General features: G+C 44.3%; 1 protein-coding gene across 5 annotated transcripts in view; it reads left to right on the forward strand.

The window, feature by feature from the left end:
* LOC121272797 (lutropin-choriogonadotropic hormone receptor-like) overlaps positions 1–24124 on the forward strand; it is a 216589-nt gene that overhangs the window by 178611 nt on the left and 13854 nt on the right. For 4 of the 5 annotated variants that reach the window (XM_041179579.1, XM_041179597.1, XM_041179604.1 and 1 more), the window contains 4 exons: positions 3899–3976; positions 4970–5038; positions 6436–6510; positions 19208–19402. In XM_041179579.1, the coding sequence (XP_041035513.1) occupies positions 3899–3976; positions 4970–5038; positions 6436–6510; positions 19208–19402 (417 nt within the window). The remainder of the gene's footprint in view (positions 1–3898; positions 3977–4969; positions 5039–6435; positions 6511–19207; positions 19403–24124) is intronic. The other variant, XM_041179587.1, reaches the window with a different exon arrangement.

Consider the following 24124-nt stretch of genomic DNA (forward strand, 5'->3'; position numbering starts at 1 on the left):
TTGTTCACTTTGGCAGGAAAAATAAAAAAGCAGAGTATTACTAAATGAAGAATGGCTGCGAAATTCCAAGGTACAGAAGGATCTGTGTCTCCTAGTGCATGAGTCACAAGAAGTTAGTACCCAGGTGCAGCAAGTAATGAAGAAGACCAATTGGGTGCTATCCTTTATTATGACAGGAATTGAACATAAAAGTAAGGATGTTATGCATCAGATATACAGGACATTGGTGAGACTGCATCTCAGATACTCTGTATAGTTTTGGTCTACTTATTTAAGGAAGGATGTGAATGTGTTGGAGGTGGTTCAGAGGAGGTTTACTAGGTTGATACCTGGAATGAGCAGGTTGTCTTACAAGGAAGGGTTAGGCAGACTGGGCTTGTTTCTACTGGAGTTTAGAAGAGTGAGGGGTGACTTGATTGAAGTATATAAGACCCTGAATGGTATTGACAAGATGGATGTGGAAAGGATTTTTCCTCTTGTGGGTGAGTCCAGAACTCGGGGGCACTGTTTTAAAATTAGGGGTTGCTTTTTAGGTTAGAGATGAGGAAAAATGTTTTCTCTCAGCGGGTTGTGGAACTTTGGAACCCTCTGCCTCAGAAGCAGGTGGAGTTGGGGCCATTGAATATTTTTAAAGCAGAGGATTCTTGTTAAGTAAGGGAATCAAAGTCTATGGGGGTAGTTGGGAATGTCGAATTCAAAACACAAACAGATCAGCCAAGATCTTATTAAATGTTGGAGCAGGGTCGAAGAGCTGAATAGCCTTTTTCTGCTCCTATTTTGTTTGTATGTTTGTATGTTCTCATCTCAGTCATAAATAATCAATCCCTTATCCTGAGACTCTGCCTCATGTTCTAGCTTCCCTAATAAAACAGCTCATGTGTCTACAATGTCAAGCCCTTCAGAATCCTCTATGTTGCAATAAGATCAACTCTTTTTCTTCTAAATTCAGAGTATAGACCCAATTTACTCAGCCTCTCATTACAGGACAACCCTCTCAACCCAGGACCCAATCTAGTGAACCTTTGCTATACCGCCTTTAAGCAAGTATATCCTTCCTTAGGTATGAAAGCCAAGGCAGCGCACAGGAGTCCAGTTGTGGTCTCAGTAAAATCCTATGTATAATTGTGGCAACACTTCCTTGTTCTTGTACTCCAGTCCCCTTGCAGTGAAGGCCAACATGCTATTTGCCTTGCTAATTGCTTGCTGTTCCTGCATGCTAACTTTCTGTGTTCCTTTTAGGAGTACACCTAAGTCTCTCTGAACATGAACATTTAAAAGTTTCATACCCTTTAAAACAAAATTGTGCTTTTCTATTTTTACGACCAAAGTCAAAAATCTCACACTTCCCCATATTATACTCCATCTCCCAACTTTTTGCCCATTCACCTGCCTATATCTCTTTGCAGCTTTGTGTCTTTCTCAGAGCTTAAATTCACACCTAGCTTTGTATCATCAGCAAACTTAGATCTTTACTTTCAGTCTCTTCATTGAAGTCATTCATATAGGTTGTAAATAGCTGAGGCCCCAGCACTGGTCCATGCGGCATTCTGCTAGTCATGGCCTGGCAACTTGAAAATGCCCTGCTTATCCCTATTCTCTACTTCCTGTCTATTAACCAATCCTTTATCCATGCTAATATATTATGCCCAACTTCATGAGCCCTTATAAACAGGCAAAATATTGCGGATGCTAGAAATCTGAAACTAAAACAAAAAATGCTGTGAAAACTCAGCAGGTCTGACAGCATCTGTGGAGAGAGAGACAGAGATAACATTTCAAGTCCGTATGACTCTTCTTCAGATCTAAAGGGAGGTGGAGATGTGGTGAAATATATACTGATTAAGGGGGGTGGAACCGGTGTAGCTGGATAGAAGGCCAGCGATAGGTGGAGGCAAAGGAGAGATGGCAAAAGATGTCATAAACAAAAGGTCAAAGAGTTGTTAATGGTGGTTCTACTGGCTAAAGGAGGTGCTAATGGTGACATTAAGGAAGTGAGATGTGATAATGGCCGGACCAGGGTAAGCACCCTGGAATCATCATTGGAACAGATGCGACGGAGGCACTTTCCAAAACAGTGCTTCTCACATGTCATCCTTCTTCCTTAATCGAGGTTTCCCACCCACGGTGGTTGATAGGGACCTCAACTGTGTCTGACCTATCTCCCGCACCTCTGCCCTCACACCTTCCTCTCCCTCCCAGAACCATGTTAGGGTCCCCTTTGCCCTCATTTTTCACCCAACCAGCCTCCGCATTCAAAGGATCATCCTCCGCCATTTCTGCCAACTCCAGCATGATGCCACCACCAAACACATTTTCCCTTCACCCACCCTGTCGGCGTTCCACAGGGACCTTTCCCTCCGGGACACTCTGGTCCACTCCTCCATCACGCCCAGCACCTCATCCCCCTTTCATGGTACCTTCCCATGCAATCACAGAAGGTGCAACACCTGCCCCTTTACTTCCCCCCTCCTCACCGTCCAAGGGCCCCAACACTCCTTTCAAGTGAAGCAACGCTTCACTTGCACCTCCCTCAATTTAGTCTACTGCATTCGCTGCTCCCAATGCCGTTTCCTCTACATTGGAGACCAAATGCAGACTGAGTGACCGCTTTGCGGAACACCTTCAGTCTGTCCCCAAGCTTGACCTAGACCTTCCTGTCGCTTGCCATTTCAGCACCCCATCCTGCTCTCATGCCCACATGTCCATCCTTGGTCTGCTGCAATGTTCCATTGAAGCCCAATACAAACTGGAGGAACAGCACCTCATCTTCTGATTAGGCACATTACAGCCTTCCGGATTTAACACTGAGTTCAACAACTTCAGACCATGAGCCCTCTCCTCCATCGCCCCCTACCCCCCAACTTTTCATCCCCTTTTTTCCCATATTCATTTTATTTTATTTTTTTTCTTTTCCCACTTATTTTCATTATTATTATTATTTTTCAGATTTATTTCCATTTTCATTCATTGTTTTATCCCCAGCTTTTAGCCTATTTTCAATCTTTCTTCCCCCACCCCACTCCCAATAGGGCCATTAATCACTTTCCAGGGTGCTTACCCTGGTCCGGCCATTATCATATCTCGCTTCCTTAATGTCACCATTAGCACCTCCTTTAGCCAGTAGAACCACCATTAACAACTCTTTGACCTTTTGTTTATGACATCTTTTGCCATTTCTCCTTTGCCTCCACTTATCGCTGGCCTTCTATCCAGCTACACCAGTTCCACCCCCCCTTAATCAGTATATATTTTACCACATCTCTACCTCCCTTTAGATCTGAAGAAGAACCATAAGGACTCGAAACTTTATCTCTGTCTTTCTCTCCACAGATGCTGTCAGACCTGCTGAGTTTTCCCAGCATTTTTTGTTTTCGTTTCATGAGCCCTGATCTTGTTTATTAACTTCTTGTGTGGTGCCTTTTTTGAATGCCTTTTGGAAATCCAACTGTATTACATCCATTGGTTCCAAATATCTGCCTGACTAGCTACATCCTCAAAAGCCTGTAATAAATTTGTCAAACACAATTTCCCTTTTGCAAAACCACGTTAACTCTGTCATTCTCTCCTCAGCCCTCACCTAACGCTGGCCTTCTATCCAGCTTCACCTGCTCCACCCCCCTTAAACAGTATCAATTTCATCACATTTCTCCTTCTCTTTAGCTCTGAAGAAGGTTCATATCAGCTTGAAACGTTAACTCTGTTTCTCCCTCCACAGATGTTGTCAGACCTGCTGAGTTTTTCCAGCATTTTCTGTTTTTAATTACCTATGATTTTCTAAGTGCATTGTTAAGACCCCCTTAATAATAGATTCCAGTTTTTTCCTAACAACTGATATCAGACTAGCTGGCCTGGTTTGTCTCCTTCATTTCTTGACTCAAATACTGTCTGTTTCCTTTAGTGAATTTCGAGACAACATACACATGCAAGTTATACCATCTTATGCTTTCCAGGGATTAAGCACTGGAACGTTAAATATGTAAGTACTTATCTACTATTATACCAGTCGGACACAAATAATGAAGTCACTAGCACAGCAACATGATAGCACTCAAGAGTGGAAGCACCCCTGGGAGGGTTGTGAACCTGAGGAGGTAATACTGAGTAAAGCAGACTTCAACAATGTTAAAATTGGCTTTTTCCATTATTGTTGGAGGATGCCCAAGCTGACACCATAGCGAAGGTAAGCAAATTAACCTTTGTTACCAGCAATGGAGTCAGTGCCATTTTAGGTGGATATAAAAATGAGAGATTAAATTGGAAATAAATTTCTGTCCATTAAGCCTGGTTGTTAAAATGTCAGTGAACTTGAGTGGACACCCAGGACTGAACTGAGATTCATGCTTCCTTCCCCTCATTATGCAGGTATCAGTAGTTCTTAGACCACTTAAATAATTCAGCACTGCTGCTATGAAGCATCATGGTGCTCTTTTTCCAAGGAGGAAATACGATTTTAAAAATAACATCTATTTGTAACAAAATGGGCCAGCTGCTTTTGCCCTTGTTTGCCACGAGTTTTTACATTCTCACATCAGGAGCAAATGAGCTCCACATGAAACTTGCCATGAGTTTCTGTAGTTAATATTGGTGCAGGAACCAGGTAAATTTTGATGTGATTTCTGCATCAATGTGATGCAGAAATTAAAGAACTTAATTTCAGATTTCAAGCATTTACATTTGTTTATTTTTATCAGTTTCTACTTGTGTTGTCATAAACCCTGATAATGGCCAGATGGCAAAACAATGTATCACAATTTGTTGCAGAAACCAGGAATTAATTTTGAAAAAAAAATAAATAGAACTTCTGTTTGCAATAAAATACCGTTTAATTTAGTGTTTTGTTTGTACAATATAGAAATTTTTAAAAAATCATGTGTGCTGTTTTAGGCTCATACAGTGTAAAATCATTTAGCAGCAGAGGCAAAAAGCTAACAAATTTTTCATCCCATTTTCCCTTTTTTTATAAACACAGAAAGCTGATTAACAATGGCCTCATAGAAGTACAAAGCCATGCATTTAACGGAACAGATTTAGATCATCTGTAAGTTGACGATTTGGTTTTGTCCAAAAGTCATGATTGCAGTTTTTAGGCCGTAACCTCTGAACTCCCCAATGCCAGATTTTGGGGGGTAACCCCAAAGATGCGTTGAGGAATCCCTCTGGGCAGCTCCCAAGTAAGGATTTTCATGGCAATTGCCCAGAAGTGCACACTTCCTCGGGACAATTGCGCTGCACTGGGAACCATCCAAAAATGTGACTTAAATCACAAACTTCGGATGGTTCTGTCAGGGTTATGCCAATAGTTACCCAGAAAAAGAGTTAGAAGAATCAAAACCTCTTCTAACTTCTGGGTAACTATTGTAAAGACCCAGACTGATGCCCCCACAGGACTGCCCTCACAGCCCCAAACCCCCCAGGGGACTACCCCAACACTGACTAACCACTACCCCCCAACAGTATTCCCCATCTGTCGACCCACCCCCCCCCCACCCGGCGGGATTCTCCCCACCGTCCCGACCCGTCCCCCCCCCCACCCACGCCCCCGGGATTCTCCCCACCCGCACGGGACTCCTCAGCTGACAACCCCACATCAGAGCCTGGCTTTTACCCACCAACCCAACAACCTGACATCCCACCACCACCCCCCCCAATGTCTGACCCAGACCCCCGATATTCCAATCCCCCCAGCCCCCTTGAATGTCCAAACCCCCTGCCCCTCCCGATGTCTGAGCCCCCACCCCCCCCAGTTCTTCACCCCCACCGATTGTCCAGCCCGCTCCAGCCGTCTCGATGTCTAACACCCCCAACCCCCTGCCAATGTCCAACCCCCAAAGCCACCCGGTGTCCTGCCTGCTTTACCACCTCCTGATGTCCGACACCCCCCCCACCCTCAGTCCCCCTGATGTCCAACCCCCCACCCCCCTTATGCCCTACCCTCAACCCCGCTGAATTTCCGGCCTGCTGCACCCCCTCCCAATGTCCAGCTCCCGCCATATCACCCCCAATGTCTGACCCCATGCTCCCATCCCACCCAACCTCCGAACACCCCCAACCCCCAAATCCTTTTCACCTACCTTAGGCACCTGCCTTCTGCCTGGCCTGTCAATTTCAATGGGACCTTTAAAATTACCTGCTTTACGACAGCTAGTGCCATAAAAAAGGGGGTGTGTCCCCCTTCAATTCGACTCTGCTGGACTTCAGAGACAGCTTCAATGCCTGGACCTCACCCGGCCAGAATCGGAAGGTCGGGCGAGGCAGGCACGGAAGAAATTGGCATAGCTAAGTAGGCATGGAGTGGCAATCCTATGCTGATTGCCGCTCTAAGGAAGTTACGGCCCTTTGTGTTTGTGTTGTTGCAGGAGCACCCAGCACCTGATTATCTCATTGTACGGTGGCTGTTTAGGAACGTAAATGATTTTTGTCTTTCTTCATATACAGCAACCTTACAGGTAACCAGAATCTACAGAAACTACACGATGATGTTTTCATGGGAGCAAAAGGCCCAACTGTTCTGTAAGTGAAATGTCAATACAGCATACTGCAAGGGGAAATGAGGCACATTGATGCAACTGACTGGCATTGTCCAACAACATTTTCAAACATAAAAATATAAAACGGAGTGAAATTCATTTTGGTTCTGTGACAGCTGGTAATATTTGTTAGATTGATTGGCCTGATGAACATTCATTCGATAACTCAATGGCCTCTCCCTCAAAAAGAAATGGCATTCTCTTGGTTAAATTTCCATTCCGAACTTAGTTCCATGCAGCTTGAATTGATTCAATCCCATCAATGTGAAGCAGCCCTCTCAATATGTGCTCTATGCAACTTTATAATCAGCAGTTTAAATCCCTGCCCCTAACCCAATGCCTTCCCTTTATCGCTAAAGTTTTATATTTGTTAAATGCATCTTTTTGTTTTTATACCTGCTCTATTTCCTTAATTTTCTTTAGACCGTTCTGTGCAGCAAATTATTTCCACAAAGGAGTAGTATTCTTCATAAATGTCTCTACCCATCATTGTTCAACCAGCCAATAGATGGAAAACGATAGCCTTACACTTTAACTGGGATTTTATCAGCCCCTTTGGGAGGAGGGGAAAGCATCAGGATTGCGGGGAGGGGGTTTGCTGCCACCTTCCTGTCTCCATGCCGTTTTGCCAGTGGTGAGAATGTTGGCAGATTGGCTGTCCACCGGGGGCTCTATTGAGCCACTTAAGTGGCCAATTAAGAGCTACTCTCTGCCTCCGGGGAGGGCAGCGGTCAGGGGTGGGAGGGGTGGGGGTGGTGGGGGGTGGAGTGGAGCGAGGGGTAGGGGGACTGCTGTCACCTCGGACGGCCATTCAGTGAAACTTAATGGCCTCCCAGCAGACTCCAGGTGTGGGCCTTCCTTTTTGGGCTCTCCCTGGCCCATGGAGGGGACCTTTGGTTGCAATAGTTGTGCCCTCGGCAACAGCACCACTGGAACTTAATGGCCACACCCCCCACAATCATCAGGGCCTACCTGCCGGATCCTGGTATTCCCAGCCCCACTTACCACTCTTCAAGGGTGCTCGACTATTGATACGTCCTCCTCCTGAAGCCGTTGCCTCAGTCATATCCACCATTAATAGTGGCATTGCTGAGACTGCAGCCCTCTGGGCCAGTAGCACCACCATCCTTATTTGAGACAGTGGCCCCAGTGACAACAGCTTAATTAGCCACCATCTCAAATATTCCTCCCAGGTTCCCACTGCAGACAAAGCAGGGTCAGCTCCCACATTTGGTTCAGACAGTGGGACTTCAGCCACCTTCAGAAAATCCAGCCCTTTAACTTGGCTTCCAAGTTCTCTCCTTTTCGTGGAAAGTTCCTCATCCTTACTAGGCATCTGCTTAAAGAGACTCACTTCATGGACAATTCACACCTAGTTATTTTATGGCTTTGCCCATTGGTGCACCAGTTAATATATGAATTGGCAGCCTGTATATTAACAACTGAATTTACTAATCTGACTTTTTAAATCAATTCTGACTGTACTCATTCATTAATTGTTATTTTGCATCTTGTCTCAGTATTGGTAATTATGCATTATGCTTTACAGCACTTCACTTATGCTGATGAGCATCATTATATCAACATTGCTAGCACACAGGGGCTAATTTTGATGTGACCTCTTAAATTCAATGACAGTCAGGTGTAGTAAGTCCTGTTAGTCGTCCAGTGAACCTAGTCAGAGGCCCAAAGCATCCTGTTGATCGAACTGTATTATTATTTTCACAACAAGCTCACCGCCATTTGAGAGGGTACGGGGGTGTGGGAAATCCAAGCTGACCTGAGTAATGAAAGTTAAAGGAACATGGAGGAAATCTCAAGAAGAACCAAGCATTGGTCAGATCAATTTTTGTGAGACCTAGGGAAGAGTTAATGCTTCTCCTGGCCCCATCTTTAGAGCAGCCTCTGGCAATCCCTTTGTTGATATCCACTCTACATGCTTTACTACTGGGTAGAACATTTACCACCTATCCGAGGACCCATATCAAAAATGACGGCAGATGAAACAACAGCAGAAGCGAGACGACAGGGCTCAGAAGGACTCTGGACCATTTAAAAATAGCAGGCAGGATTTGATTCCTGGATTCCTACCTCCATTCATGGCACCCACAATTTTCACTGGCACGGGATAAGAGTGTGAATAGCGAGCCTGCACACTGACTCCTGGCCTTGCTGGCTCCATTCTGGTGGTTGACATCTCCTAGCCCTCCACAATTTTCGTGGAGTTGAGCCAGCTTCTCCATGACTCATGATACACGGCCCCTCAGAGAAGTCATGAACCATAGTCTGCATTTGGGAACCTTTTAAAAGGTAATCTCAAAAAGTCTTACCCATGCCCCCTCCATGCTAAGTCAATGTCAGCTCATGCCACTACCTACCCACATGTCCCATTATAGCCCCATGCCAACTCAATAACAACTCATGCTCCCACCTACCCCTAATGGTCCTACCCCTCATACCCTTCATGCCAACTCTTGTCCCTTCTATGCCCATTAACCCAGTATACAGCATGCACAGAACGAATGGACCATAAAATACCGATGCCTGTGTGAAACTGCTTAGAAAAAAATACCATTCATATTTTTGGAAAAAAAAATTGGTGTTTCTACAATCCTATAAAAGTGTCAATCAAACAGGCCATTAACGTATCAATAGTAGAATCTTTAAGTACTTGAAACCTCTTAACCTTGTGCAAATAAACATTGAGATATTGGCAAAAGAGACCCCAGAAAATAATAACTTGTTATAATAGCGATGTCAGTCAATCAAAGTCAACATTTCTCTGCAGCTTTGTAAAAAAAATCTCACTCAAGTTATTCTTTTCTGAGAGTCTGGGCTTTCAGCCAAACATGAATAATGAGGTGATGGGGTATGAGCGGTGAGGACTAAAGGGCTTAAAATCTAACCAAACAACTGGGACAAAAGTCCCTGTGTCTGCCTCTGATCTGCTTCCTGGGCAGCAGGCCCGACTCTATCTCGCCCCCTCCTTCTGGAGTGAAAATAGTGCATAAGAGGTACTTTATACCAAGGCGGGTCTGCCGAGTCGGGAAATTTCCCAAATCGAACTACCCACCTCAGTAACGAAAATCCAGCCCAACAAGTTCTGCACTCTGTACTACTGTGTCATTATTGCCCAAAAATGGCAATGAGAGGAAGAGTTACAGTTGGCATTTTGTTCACAAAAACAAAATAGGAAAGGTAGGGCAAATAACTAACACAAACTTAAGTTACAGCATTTCACACCGCAGGTTCATGCCATTACTAATCATAGAGGTCTACAGTACAGAAAAAGGCCCCTCGCCTCAATGAGTTTGCACCAGTCAAACAAGTACCTAACTATTCTAATCCCATTTTCCAGCACCAGGCCCATAGCCTTGTATGCCATGGCATTGGAAGTGTAAACCCAAATACTTGTTAAATGTTATAAGGGTTTCTGCCTCTACCACCCCTTTAGGCAGTGTGTTCCAGATTCCCACCACCCACTGGGTGAAAAAATTCTTCCTCATATCCCCTCTAAACCTCCTGCCCATTACCTTAAATCTATGCTCCCTGGTTATTGATCCCTCCACCAAGGGGGAAAGTTCCTTTCTATCTACCCTGTCTATGCCCCTCATAATTTTATACACCTCAATCATGTCCCCCCTCAATCTCCTCTGCTCCAGGGAAAATAACCCCAGTCTATCCAATCTCTCCTCATAACCAAAACTCTCCAGCCCAGGCAACATCCTGGTAAATCTCCTCTGCACTCTCTAGTGCAATCACATCCTTCCTATACTGCGGATTCCAGAATTGCACGCAATACTCTAACTGTGGCCTAACCAGCATTTTATACAGTTCCAGCATGACCTCCCTGCTCTTATATTCTGTGCCTCGGCTAATAAAGGCAAGTATCTCATATGCCTTCTTAGCCACCTTATCTACCTGTCCCGCTACCTTATGGACATGCATGCCAAGGTCCTTGGTACTTCCCAGGGTCCTATCATTCATCGTGTATTCCTGTGCCTTGTTTGTCCTGCTCAAGTGCATCACCTCACACTTATCCGGATTAAATTCCATTTGCCACTGATCAGCCCATCTGACCAGCCCGTCTATAACCTCCTGTAATCTAAGGCTATCCTCCTCACTATTTACCACCCCACCAATTTTTGTGTCATCCGCAAACTTATTGATCAACCCTCCTACATTCAAGCCTATATCGTTTATATATACCACAAACAGCAAGGGACTCAACACCAATCCCTGTGGAAACCCACTGGACACAGGCATCCAGTCACAAAAATGCCTCTCGACCATCACCCCCTGCTTCCTGCCATTCAGCCACTTCTGGATCCAATTTGCCAAATTGTCTTGGATCGCATGGGCTCTTACTTTCGCCATCAGTCTCCCATGCAGGACCTTATCAAAAGCCTTGCTGAAGTCCAAGTAGACTACGTCAAATGCATTGCCCTCATCTACACACCTGGTCACCTCTTTGAAAAATTCAATCAAATTGGTCAGACTTGGCCTCCCCTTAACACAACCATGCTGACTGTCCTTGATTAATCCCTACCTCTCCAAGTGTAGATTAATTCTGTCCCTCAGAATTGCTTTCAATAGTTTCCCCACCTCTGAGGTTAGACTGACTGGCCTGTAGTTCCCTGGTTTATCCCGTCCTCCCTTCTTGAATAACAGTACCACATTGGCTGTCCTCCAGTCCTCTGGCACCTCTCCTGTGGCCAGGGAGGTATTGAAAATTATTGCTAGCACACCTGCTATCTCCTCCCTTGCCTCACTCAACAGCCTGGGATACATTTCATCCAAGCCTGGAGATTTATCTACTTTTAAACCTGCCAGACCACTTAGAACCTCCTCCCTTTCTTTGCAAATTTCTTTAATTCTATCATATCCTTCTGCCCAATTTCCATACCTATGTCATCCCTAGTCACTTGTGAACACCGACACAAAGTATTCATTTAGAGCCCTACCGACATCTTCTGGCTCCACACACAAATTACCACTATAGTCCTTAATGGGCCCTACTCTTTCCCTAGTTATCCTCTTACTCTTAATGTACTTGTAAAATAATTTTGGGCTTTCCTTTATTTTACTTTTATTTTAATCAGTTATGTCTCTTTACATTTGCTGTAGTTTCTGGCTGATTTTCCTGATTTTCTCTGTCCTGACACCAGACAGGCCCAGATTCAAGCAGATTCAGTGTAGTAAGCCATTAACATAGCCCAGTTGCACTCCTATTACAGGCCCATCCATCCGACATGGAGGAGAATCAAACTCAGCTGTGTGCAGGTCATGAAAGCGTAAAAGCATTTATCCAAAAAATAAGGGACTGGGGGGAAATCCTTTATTGTACAAATTAAAGCTATTCCTGGAGGTGGCTGTTCTAACAGATTTGAGAACAGACTGTGCAGTGGGTGAAAGTTATGTCAAGAACCCAATGAAGCTGGAGAGATGTGAGAAAGACAATGGCTGATCTCCAGAAAATCTTTAAGGCAAGTTTGAAGTACAGCTTGAAAAATCTAGTATCCATGACAATATTTATCCTCAGAACTTGAAAAGCATGATGCTGAACTATGGTAACCATGGTTAGCTTGTTCAGTACTGCCATGAGAGGGACAGTGCATTGAATGCATGCTCTGCATGACCGTACCTTATGGGAGAAATATAATGAACAACTATATAATCCGAACTGCAAAACATGAAAAGTAAGTCTTAAAGGGGATTCACGAGTTCTTGCCAGCTGCATGTTATACATTCATTTGGTGTCAGACAGAAAAGCCTTGAAGATGGGCAGCTGTACTAGATTCTCTGTGCTACATTAACTTGAAACATCTCAAAACTACTTGTTTACTTCCAGGACAAGATTGCAAATAATAAAATGGACTCAGACATAAACTGGAGAATGTCTCAGGCAGATGGCTTTTAACCCCTTTTGGAGCATAGCCCCACCACCACCACCCCCTCCCCCCACCCAGTCACCATAACACACCGGAGTTTCAAGGGAGTAGAGAATGAAGCAGGAGGTTTCCCCAAGCTCAGCTTCCTGTCACAATTTTCTGTCCTACTCAGTAACTGGGACTCAGACACAGCGAGGAAGATTTTTTGGATGGCAGGATTTCCCACCTGGCCACCCAAAGAGTCACCAGGGAATGCATCCCCACTGATGCTGGCTGCTCTGCAGCCACTTAAACGCTCCTTGGAGCATTAATTGACTGGAGACGGGACTTGCGCCCATCAGTCAGGAGAAGTTCCTGTTGGCTGGCAACCCTGCAGTCCCAGCAGCACCAGAAATGCAGTGGCCAGGTCTGAGACTTCAAGCAGCTCCTAGAGTCTAGAATAAAAACAATAATAAAAATACCTGGAAAAACTCAGCAGGTCTGACAGCATCTGCGGAGAGGAATACAGTTAACGTTTTGAGTCTGTATGACTCTTCAACAGAAGTGCAGTTGGCCTGACAGCGGGGAGGGGAGGTGGGGCCTGAGAGGGTTGAGGAGAGGGTAATGGGGGACTTGAAAGAGAGGCCAGCGGTTGAGGAAGCACTCACAGGGGGCAGAGCTTGAGGTTTAGTGTGCCCAATGTGGAAAGGAGGTCATTGAAGGAGCTATTCCCCATTGCCTTCCTGCCAGAGCAGGGTGATTTCCAGGCTTCTCCCAGCCCTAAACTCCACCCAGCCTGAAAATTGAGGTTGGGCAGGAAATGGCCCTCAGTGGTCATTAATTGCCCACTTAAGGGCCTCAGTTGAGGCAAGGATGGCCAGGCTGGCCTTGGCCTCACCTGTCCCACTGTAAACTTGAGGACAGGTCGGGGTGGGCACAAGGAGGGACGAAAGGCCATCTGGGGAATTTTACAGGTCCTCCCCTCCCACCTGCACACCCATTGGTGGGGGAGCATGGAATTCAGCTCATGGTACAGCTTGATCAACATACAGAATCACAGAATCTTAACTGCACAGAAGGAGGCCATTCGACCCATCATGTCTTCACTGACTCTCCAAATAAGCATTAGGACCTAGTGCCGTGGCCCTGCCTTTTTCCCGAATCCTTGCACATTGTCTCTTTTCAAATAATCATTTAATGCCCTCTTGAATGCTTTGATTGAACCTCCACCATACTTCCAGGCAGTGTATTCCAGACCCGAACCACACGTCACGTTTGTTTCTTTTGCGGATCACTTTAAACCAGTGCCCTCTTCTTCTCGACCCTTTTATGAGTGGGAACAGCTTCCCCCTTCTACTCTGTCCAGCCCCCTCATGACTTTGAACATCTTTATCAAATCTCCTCTCAGCCTTCTTCTCTCCAAGGAGAACAATCTCTCCAGTCTATCCTCATAGCTGAAGTCTCTCATCCCTGGGACCATTCTTGTAAACCTCCTCTGCACTCTGTCCAACGTGTTCACATCCTTCCTATAATGTGGTGCCCAGAACTGTACACAATACTCCAGTTGAGGTCTAACCAAGTGTCTTATATAAATTCAGCATAGCCTCCCTGCTTTTGTACTCTATGCCCCTATTAATGAAGCCCAGGATACTATATATTTTATTAACTGCTCTCTCCACTTGTCCTGGCACCTTCAATGATCGATGCACATATACACACAAGTCTTTCTGCTCCTGTGCCCCCTTCAAAATTTCACCCCTTATTTTATAATGTCTTTCCATGTTATTCCTACCAAAATGCATCACCTGACACTTCTCTGCACTGAACTTCATTTGCCACCTATCTGCCCACTCCACCAACTCGTTTATGTCCTCTTGAAGTTCCACACCATCCTCCTCCCAGTTCACAACACTCTCAAGCTTCATATCATCCACAAACTTTGAAATTGTCCCCTGCATGACAAGATCTAGATCATTAATGTATATCAGGAAAAACAAGGGCCCCAATACTGACCCCTGGGAACTCCACTACAAACCTTTCTCCAGCCTGAAAAATATCCATTGATCATTACTCTCTGCTTCCTATTTTTCAGTCAATTTTGTTTCCACATTGCTACTGGCCCTTTTATTCCATGAGGAATAACTTTTCTCACAAGTCGGTTGTGTGGCACCGTATCAAATGCCTTTTGAAAGTCCATGTACACTCAGTCAACATTACCCTCATTGATCTTTTCTGTTACCTCTTCAAAAAACCCCAGCAAGTTAGTTAAACATGATTTCCCCTTTAGAAATCCATGTTGGCCCTTATCAACCCACATATTTCCATTCTACACAGAATAATTGTTTCTAGAATCTTGCCCACCAATGAAGTTAAGCTGACTGGTCTGTAATTGCTGGGATTATCCTTACAACTTTTTTTGAATAAGGGTGAAATGTTTGCAATTCTCCAGTCCTCTGGCACCACCCCTCAGTCTAGGGAGGACTGAAAGACTATGGCCAGTGCCCCTACAATTTCTACTCTCACTTCCTTTAATATCCTTGGACACATCTCATCTGGTCCTGATGCCTTGTCAACTTTAAGTACCGACAGTCTATTCAACACTTTCTCCTTATCAATTTTGAACCGGCCTAGTGACAGAGTTTCCTCGTCTATCACCATGGCCTGGGTAGCATTGACCTCCTTGATAAAGATGGATACAAAGTATTCATTTAATACCTCAGCCATGGCCCCTTCGTCAATTCGTAAATTCCCTTTTAGGTCCCTAAATGGCCCTACTCCTCCTTATACCACCCTTTTATTATTTATATACCTGTAGAAGACTTTGGGATTCCCCTTTGTTGGCTGCCAGTCTTTTCTCATCCCTCTTTGCTTCTCTAATATGCATTTTCACCTCCCTTCTGAACCTTATGTATTCCTCTTGGTTCTCAGTTGTATTTTCTACCTGACACCTGTTTTAAGTGCATTTTTACTTAATTTCAATCTCCTTTTTCATCCAGACAGCTCTGGATTTATCTGTCCTGTCTTCCCCTTTGTATGGAATATACATTGACTGTGCCCAAACCAATTTTTTTTTGAAGGTAGCCCATTGTTCAGCTATAGTTTTTCCCGCCAATCTTTTGTTCCTGTCTATCTGGCCCAGCTCCGTTCTTGCCCCTTTGAAGTCGGTTCTTGTTCAGTTAATCATTCTTACACTGGATTGCCTATCATCCTTTTCTATCATCAGCCTAAAATGTACAATACAATGATCACTGTCTCCTAAATGTTCCCCCACTGACACTTGATCACCTCATTTCCAAGAACCAGGTCAAATAGTGCGCCTTTTCTTGTTGGATTGGACACATACTGCTGTAGAAAATTCTCCTGAACACAATCCAGGAACTTTTTTCCCTCTCTGCCCTTTAAAGTACCGCTCTCCCAGCCTACATTTGGGTAATTAAAGTCCCCCAATATAGCTACTCTATAATGCTTGCATCTCTCTCTAACTTCCCTGCAGATTTGTTCTTCTACATCCTTCCCACCAGTTGGTGGTCTATAGACTACACCGAGAAATGTAATTGCACCCTTTTTGTTCCTTAGCTGTAGCCAAATTGATTCTGTCCTTGAACCCTCTGGGACATCCTCTTTCTCCAGCACTGCAATGTTCTCCTTAACCAATACCGCCACCCCGCCTCCTTTCCTTCCTTTCCTATCTCTTCTGAACACTTTGTACCCAGGAACATTTAAGACCCAGATCTGCCCTTCCTTGAGCCAGGTCTCTGTTATCGCCACAATACCATATTTCCACATGGTAATCTACGCCTGTAACTCCCCAATCTTATTTACTATACTCCATACATTCAAATACATGCATAGTAACCCTGATTTAGATTTTGTTACTTTCTCCCTTACCCTGACTTTACCTAGCAACTTACTATTCTCTAAATTAGTGCTATTTGTCCTTCCCAGTATTTTGTGCACCCTGGTATTCCTCTGTAGTATTTTTTCTTGCTTCCCAAACCCCTGAGTTTGTTTAAAGCCCTCCCAATAACACTAGCGAAATGCCGCGCAAGGCACTCAACCCCGGCTCTGTTCAGGTGCAACCCATCTGGTTTGTTCAGGTGCCATCTCCCTAGAGCAAGTCCCAGTGTCCTAGGAATCTAAAACCCTCCCTCCTGCACCATCTTTCCAGGCGCACGTTCATCTGCCTTATCCTCCTATTTCTGTACTCACTGGCATGTGGCCCTGGGAGCAATCTGGAGATTACTACACTAGAGGTCCTGCTTGCTAATTTTCTACCTAGCTCCCTAAACTCTGATTGCAGGACCACATCCCCCTTCCTACCTAAGTCATTGGTGCCAATGTGAACTACGACCTCTGGCTGTTCATCTTCCCCCAGAAGAATGTCCTGGAGACACTCTGTGACACCCTTAACCCTGGCACCAGGAAGACAACATATCATACAATAGGTGGAATTTATTGCAAATGATGCAGGTGCAGTCCACCAGTTGGAAAACCACATTGCTTCTGAGGGGTCAGCCCAGTTGAATTAAGTGCCCGTCAGGCATTTAAATCCCACCCATTGATAGCGTCCGGCCACTCAGAGGCCAGTCCATTGCCACTGGGAGCAATGGCTGCTGCCAGTTGTGCTCCAGGGATTTCACCAGAGATTATAATCTGATTCCTGGACTAGGTGAGGGTGGAATAGGGGTCATGGAGAGGGGTATTGCAGGAGGAGGGGCAAGGGGTTGGAAGAAAGGGCAGGGTGGTGGCTTTGTGGACTATAGAGTGCCTTTGAAACAAGGACCTCCACAGCCCCCAGAAGGCCGCAGGCAAACCCAACATGGTTTTCTGGGTGACCTTTGAGTGGCACGGGAAAGCTCTACCACTCGCATTTAATCCCTGAGCCACCACTAAATTCCACTGCGCTCAGGGATAATTGTTGTCAATTGGCTCAATATTGAGCCTAATTAACATAAGTTTCCCACATGGGTCCCTTTCTGCCTCCAACTTTACTGCTGGAGGTTTCCCCTCCACTGGGAGACTGACATGCAGCCACTCCCATAATTAGGTTGGCCCAACCACCATGTTCCCCATGCCACAGGCTGCATTAAACCCAGCCCAATATGTTGAATTGAAAGCACAACTTGTAGATGCTTAATTGATGTGGCAACAGCTTGCACTTATATAATGCCTTCAGTGTAGTTAATGTCCTAAGGTGCTTCATAGGAGTATTTTCAGACAAAACGAAGCACCTTAACATATATTCTCTTGTTTTTAGACCTGGAATGAAATCTCAGCTGCTGTAATTGTGCAGACCATCACCTCACAGCATTTTGCATCATTCTCACCATCTTCACCAAGGACAGAAACATAGAAATATAGGGCAGAATAATACAGCAGGGTAAATGGCTTGATAACAAGCCTAATTGACCCTTAATTATTAATTTAAATATGGCAGCCTGCCTGTCCCCCGTATGATGGGGGAGAGCTCGGGGGTGTGTGGGAAGGTGCTGGGATGAGTGCCCACCCCATCTTACATGCCCCTCAATGGGAAACACACCCGCTGGGAGCACATAAAATTCAGCCCACACAATGAGTTTGAGCAGTACTAGGTGAGTGACAGTGCAGTGGTGGGAAGAAGCAAGTGGTGATGGCAGCTGGAGAGCAAGAATCTACTGACCAAGGGTTAGCATAGTCCCTGTCTCTTTTGCTATTTCTCTGGACTCAAACCTCACACACCTGGTCTTAAAAAGAGATTAGTGTCTCAGAAGGTCTATCTACAGGAGTTGTCATTGCGGAAAATACTCTGCCAGATCAGGTGAAAAATCTGGAAGAGTCCACCAGCTTGATCTGCACAGTTACAGATGAAAAGTTATTTGCACTCCAGTCTATCATAGAATGTTGGTGGTATGCAGTGTACTTTGTAATGAAGGTCCCAAGAATGGAGGAATATCTTTTATGAATGTTTTGACTGGCTTTAAGGATGCCTTGCTCTCGTGCCTAGCTTCAGCAGGCTGGGTGATTGGATTGAGAGAACTTTGAGGCTGGCACACATGAGCCTGCTGTTCTTTTCATCTTTTCAATAGTTGCTGCACCATCAGTTATGTTTGTATGCCACAATTTGTGAAGCACTGTGAAGCATTTCATGTGCCCCTAGTTTCAGCTCTTCTTCAACCTCTGAAACAAGATATCAGAGATAACATTGAGTAATGATAAAGGCAACTAATCATTCATTGGTAACTGTAGACCAACAATCCAAGTGAGTAGATGAATGTTAGTTTTCGGATGACATATATTAATGTTAATGGAAATGAACTATCTGATGATCATATGCCTTTAGTTACTCACTATTTACTAAGTAGTAGGGTGAGTTGTACAAATCTCTAATGTTTTACTATTGCTTCAGACCCTAGTTATAGTAGAGGGTATTGCAAGTTGTGTTGGAGCCAGGGTTAGACCCTTTCTTTCCCTTTTCCCTTGTTCTCTGTATTTCCACTGCAATTAGGCTCAAGTGATACATGGTGGCTCCAATTTTCTAGTGTTAGCATATGTCTGGTGTGCAACAGATAGTTGCTTCTTCATGCCCTAAATTCTTAATACATCATTAAGCCCAAAGCCCATTCACATTCTCATGCATTCTTATTGGTATTACATTCTTCTTCAAGATGTTTGTAGTATGCTTGAAACAGATAAAAATTCAATTAATACATCTAGATAATTCTTTCCTCATGCATGAACAAAATTCTAAATGTCTTATGTCAGCAGCAACATCATGGTTTATTGGGCATAATACTGATAATATGGAAACCAAGAGTCTTACTGTTTTAACAGGGACATTTCCAGAACTGGTATCACTGCACTTCCAATTCATGGCTTGAAATCTATTAAGAAGCTCATAGCTCGGTCGACCAATAACTTGAAAAGGTTACCACCTCTGGATAACTTTGTAGAGCTAAGAGAGGCCAGTATGACATATCCGAGCCACTGCTGCGCCTTTGAAAATGAAAATGCTAAGAAGAAAAAGGAGTGAGTATTAATTATTCTTTTATACGTGTAGAATCAATGTAAACACATAAGAGAAAGGGCAGACTTCTGAGAGGCTGTAAAGAAAACAGAAAATGCTGGAAATACACAACATAAGAGTCAGCAACTGTAATGTAAAAAGACAGGTTACATCAGAATGAATACTGTATATTTTCAGCAGTTTATTTTTATTTCAGATACCCAGCATTTGCATTTCCTTCCCTTTTATTGCCCTGAGATTTTGGGTTGTGTTGTTTTAAGAAGACCTTTAATTATGTGGGACAGCCTTCCTTAAGAGTGCCTGTATACTGAAAATGCACATGGGAACATGAATAGTAAAAAAAAATATTGAATATGACTGCAGATCAACAGATTAATCAATGATGACAGGTTATTTTCTAGGACATACAATAGAACTATTTTTAAGCATGATTTTTTATTCATTCAGGGCATGTGAACATCGCTGGCAAGGCCAGCATTTATTGCCCATCCCTACTTGCACTTGAGAAGGTGGTGAGCTGCCTTCTTAAATCACTGCAATCTGTGTGGTACAGGTACACCCACAGAACTATTAGAGATGAAAATTCCAGAATTTTGATCTAGCTAGAGAAAAAATGGCAATATAGTTCGAAGTCAGAATGATCTATGACTTGAAGGGGAACTTGCAGGCGGTGATGTTCCCATGCATCTGCTACCCTTGTTTTTCTAGGTGGTAGAGGTCGCTGGTTTGGAACATGCCATTGAAGGAGCCTTCCTGAAGGAATCTACAGAGGAATTTAGATAGGTTAAGTGAGTGGGCAAAAATTTGGCAGTTGGAGTATAATGTGGGAAAATCTGTACTTGTCCACTTTGACAGGAAGAATAGAAAAATAGTATATTATTCAAGTGGAGAGAGATTGCAGAATTCTATGGTACAGATTGTATGGTTGCTATACAGGTGCAGCAAGTGATTAGGAAGGCAAATGGAATGTTGGTGTTCATTGCAAAGGGAATGGAAATATAAAAATAGGGAAGTCTTGCTACAGTTGTACAAGGTATTTGTGAGACCACACCTAGAGTACTGTGTACAGTTTTGGTCTCCTTACTTAAGAGAGGATATAATTGCATTATAAGCTGTTCAGAGAAGGTTCACTTGACTGATTCCTGAGATGAAGTGGGTAGCTTATGAGGAAAGGCTGAGCAGGTTGGGCCTATACAAGTGGAGTTTGGAAGAATGAGAGGTGAACTTATTGAAACGTATAATGTCCTGAGGGGACTTCGCAAGGGTGGATGCTGAGAAGCTGTTTCCTCTTGTGGGGGAGTCTATAATCATTTTAAAAATTTAAGACTGGGATAAGGAGATTTTTTTTTCTCTCAGATTGTCATTCATCTCTGCAGTTTTCTTCCCCAGAGAGCAGTGGAATCTGAGTCATTGAATATATTCAAGACTGAGTTAGATTTTTGATCAACAAGGGAGTCAAGAGTTATGGGGTCAGACAGGGAAGTAGAGTTGAGATCACAATCAGATCAGCCATGATCTTATTCAATGATGGAGAAGGCTAGAGGGGCCAAATGGCCTACTTCTGCTCCTAACTTATGTTCTCGGTGAGTTTGTGTTGTACATTTTGTAGATGGTGCACACTCCTGCCAGTGCCAGTGTGCCAGTGGTGGAGGAAGTGAACGGGGTGCTGATGAAGCAGATACTTTGTCCTGGATGGTGTTCACTTTCTTGAGCGTCACTGGAGTTGCAGTCATTCAGGCAAGTGGAAAGTATTCCATCACAATCCTGACTTGTGCCTCGTAGATTGTGGACAGGCTTTGGGGAGTTAGCAGATGAGTTATCATGAATTCCCAGCCTCTGACCTGCTCTTGTAGCCACAGGCTTTATATGGCTAGTCCAGTTTAGTTTCTGATCAATGGTAAACCCCAGGATTTTGATGGTCCGGCATTGAGTGATGGGCAGGCCCTTGATGAAGCAGCTGAAGATGGTTGGGCATAGGACAAGGTCCTAAGGAACTCCTGCAACATTGTTCCAGGACTGAGATGATTGACCTCCAACAAACACAACCGTCTTCCTTTGTGCTAGGTATGTCTGCAACCAGTGAAGAGTTCTCCCTTGATTCCCACTGACTTCAGTTTTGCTAGAGCTTCTTGATGCTATGCTCAGTCAAATGCTGCCTGGATTTCAAGGGCGGTCAGTCTCAACTTACTTCATAAATTCAGCACTTTTGTCTATGTTTGTAACAAGACTGTAATGAGACCTGGAATCTAAGTTGAGTATTGGTGAGCAGCTTATTGTTGAATAAGGGTCACTTGACAGCACTATCAACAACACCTTCCATCAGTTTTCTGATGATTGAGGGTAGATTGATGGGGCGTTAAGTGGTCAGATTGTATTTGTCCTGATTTTTGTGGACAGGACATAACTGGACAATTTTCCACATGGTCGGGTAGATGCCAGTGTTGTCGCTACACTGGAACAGCTTGGCTAGGGGCACAGCTATTTCGGGAGCACAAGTCTTCATTACTATAGCCAGAATGTTGTCAGGTCACATGGCCTTTGCTATATCCACTGCCCTCAGCTGTTTCCTGATAACTCATGGAGTGAATTGTATTGGCTAAAGACTGGCATCTGTGAAGCTGGGGGCCTCAGGAGGAGGCCGAGATGGATCATCCACTAGGCACTTCTGGCTGGAAATTATTGCAAATGATTCAGCCTTGTCTTTTGCATTGACATACTGCGCTGTCCCATCATTGAGAATGCGGATGGTTAGGTGTTTACTTGTTCACCATTGTTCATGATTGGATGTAGCAGGATTGAAGACCTTTGATCCGATCCACAAGTTTTGGGATCATTTATTTCTGTCTATAGCACGCTGCTTCCATTATTTATCATGCATGTGGTCCTGTGTTGTAGTTTCACCAGCTTGGTACCTTTTCTTTAGGTATGTCTGCTGTTGCTCCTGGCATTGCCCTCATTGAATTTAGGTTGGCCCACTGGCTTGATGGTAATGGCAGAGTGAGGGATGTGCCAGGCCAGAGATTATAGATGGTGATTAAATATAATTCTGCTACTGCTGATGGCCTAAAGCACCCCAGGGATGCCCAGTTTTGAGCTGGGGTATTTGTTCTGAATCCATCCCATTTGGCATGATTTACAATGCCACGCGACATGATAGAGAATGTTCACAGTGTGAAGACTGGATTTCATCTTAGACCATAAGACATAGGAGCAGAAATTAGGCCATTCGGCCCATCAAGTCTGCTCTGCCATTAAATCATGGCTGATAATTTTCTCAACCCCATTCTCCCACCTCTCCCGGTAACCTTTGATCCCATTACCAATCAAGAACCTATCTATCTCAGTCTTAAATACACTCAATAACCTGGCCTCCACAGCCTTCTGTGGCAATGAATTCCATAGATTCACCACTCTCTAGCTAAAGAAGTTTCTCCTCATCTCTGTTCTAAAAGGTCTTCCCTTTACTCTGAGGCTGTGCCCTTGGGTCCTAGTCTCTCCTGCTAATGGAAACATCTTCCCCACGTCCACTCTATCCAGGCCTTTCAGTATTCTGTAAGTTTCAATCAGATCCCCCCCTCATCCTTCTAATCTCCATCGAGTATAGATCCATATGTTAAGCCTTTCATTCCTGGGATCATTCTTGTGAACCTCCTCTGGACCCTCTCCAGGGCCAGCACATCCTTCCTGAGATACAGGGCCCAAAATTGCTCTCAATATTCTAAATGTGGTCTGACCAGAGCCTTATAAAGCCTCAGCAGCATATTCCTGCTTTTATATTCTAGTCCTCTTGAAATAAATGCCAACATTACATTTGCCCTCCTAACTATCGACTCAACCTGCAAGTTCACCTTAAGAGAATCCTGGACTAGGACTCCCAAGTCCATTTGCACTCCAGACTTTTGAATTCTCTCCCCATTTAGAAAATAGTCTATGCCTCTATTCTTCCTACCAAAGTGCATGATCTCACACTTCCCCATGTTGTATTCCATCTGCCACTTCTTTGCCCATTCTCCTAACCTGACCAAATCCTTCTGCAGCTTCCCCGCCTCCTCAATACTACCTGTCCTTTCACTTATCTTTGTATCATCTGCAAACTTAGCCAGGATGCCCTCAGTTCCTTCATCTAGATCATTAATGTATAAAGTGAAAAGTTGTGATCCCAACACTGACCCTTGCGGAACTCCACTAGTCACCGGCCACCATCCTGAGAAGGACCCCCTTATCCCCACTCTCTGCCTCCCGCCAGACAACCAATCTTCTATCCATGCTAGTACCTTGCCTCTAACACCATGGGCTCTTATCTTACTGAGCAGCCTCCTGTGCGGCACCTTGTCAAAGGCCTTCTGGAAGTCCAAGTAGATAACATCCATTGGCTCTCCTTTGTCTAATCTACTCGTTACTTCCTCAAAGAATTCTAACAGATTTGTCAGGCATGACCTCCCCTTGATGAAACCTTGCTGACTTTGCTCGATTTTACCATGAACTTCCAAGTATTCTGAAATCTCATCCTTAATAATGGACTATAAAATCTTACCAACGACCGAGGTCAGGCTAATTGGCCTGTAATTTCCCATCTTTTGCCCCACTCCCTTCTTAAAAAGGGAGGTTACATTAGCAATTTTCCAGTCCTCTGGGACCCTCCCTGACTCCAGTGATTCCTGAAAGATCACCACTAAAGCCTCCGCTATCTCTTCAGCTATCTCCTTCAGAACTCTGGGGTGTAA

This window comes from Carcharodon carcharias, chromosome 2, assembly GCF_017639515.1.
Source record: "Carcharodon carcharias isolate sCarCar2 chromosome 2, sCarCar2.pri, whole genome shotgun sequence".
Lineage (NCBI taxonomy): Eukaryota > Metazoa > Chordata > Chondrichthyes > Lamniformes > Lamnidae > Carcharodon > Carcharodon carcharias.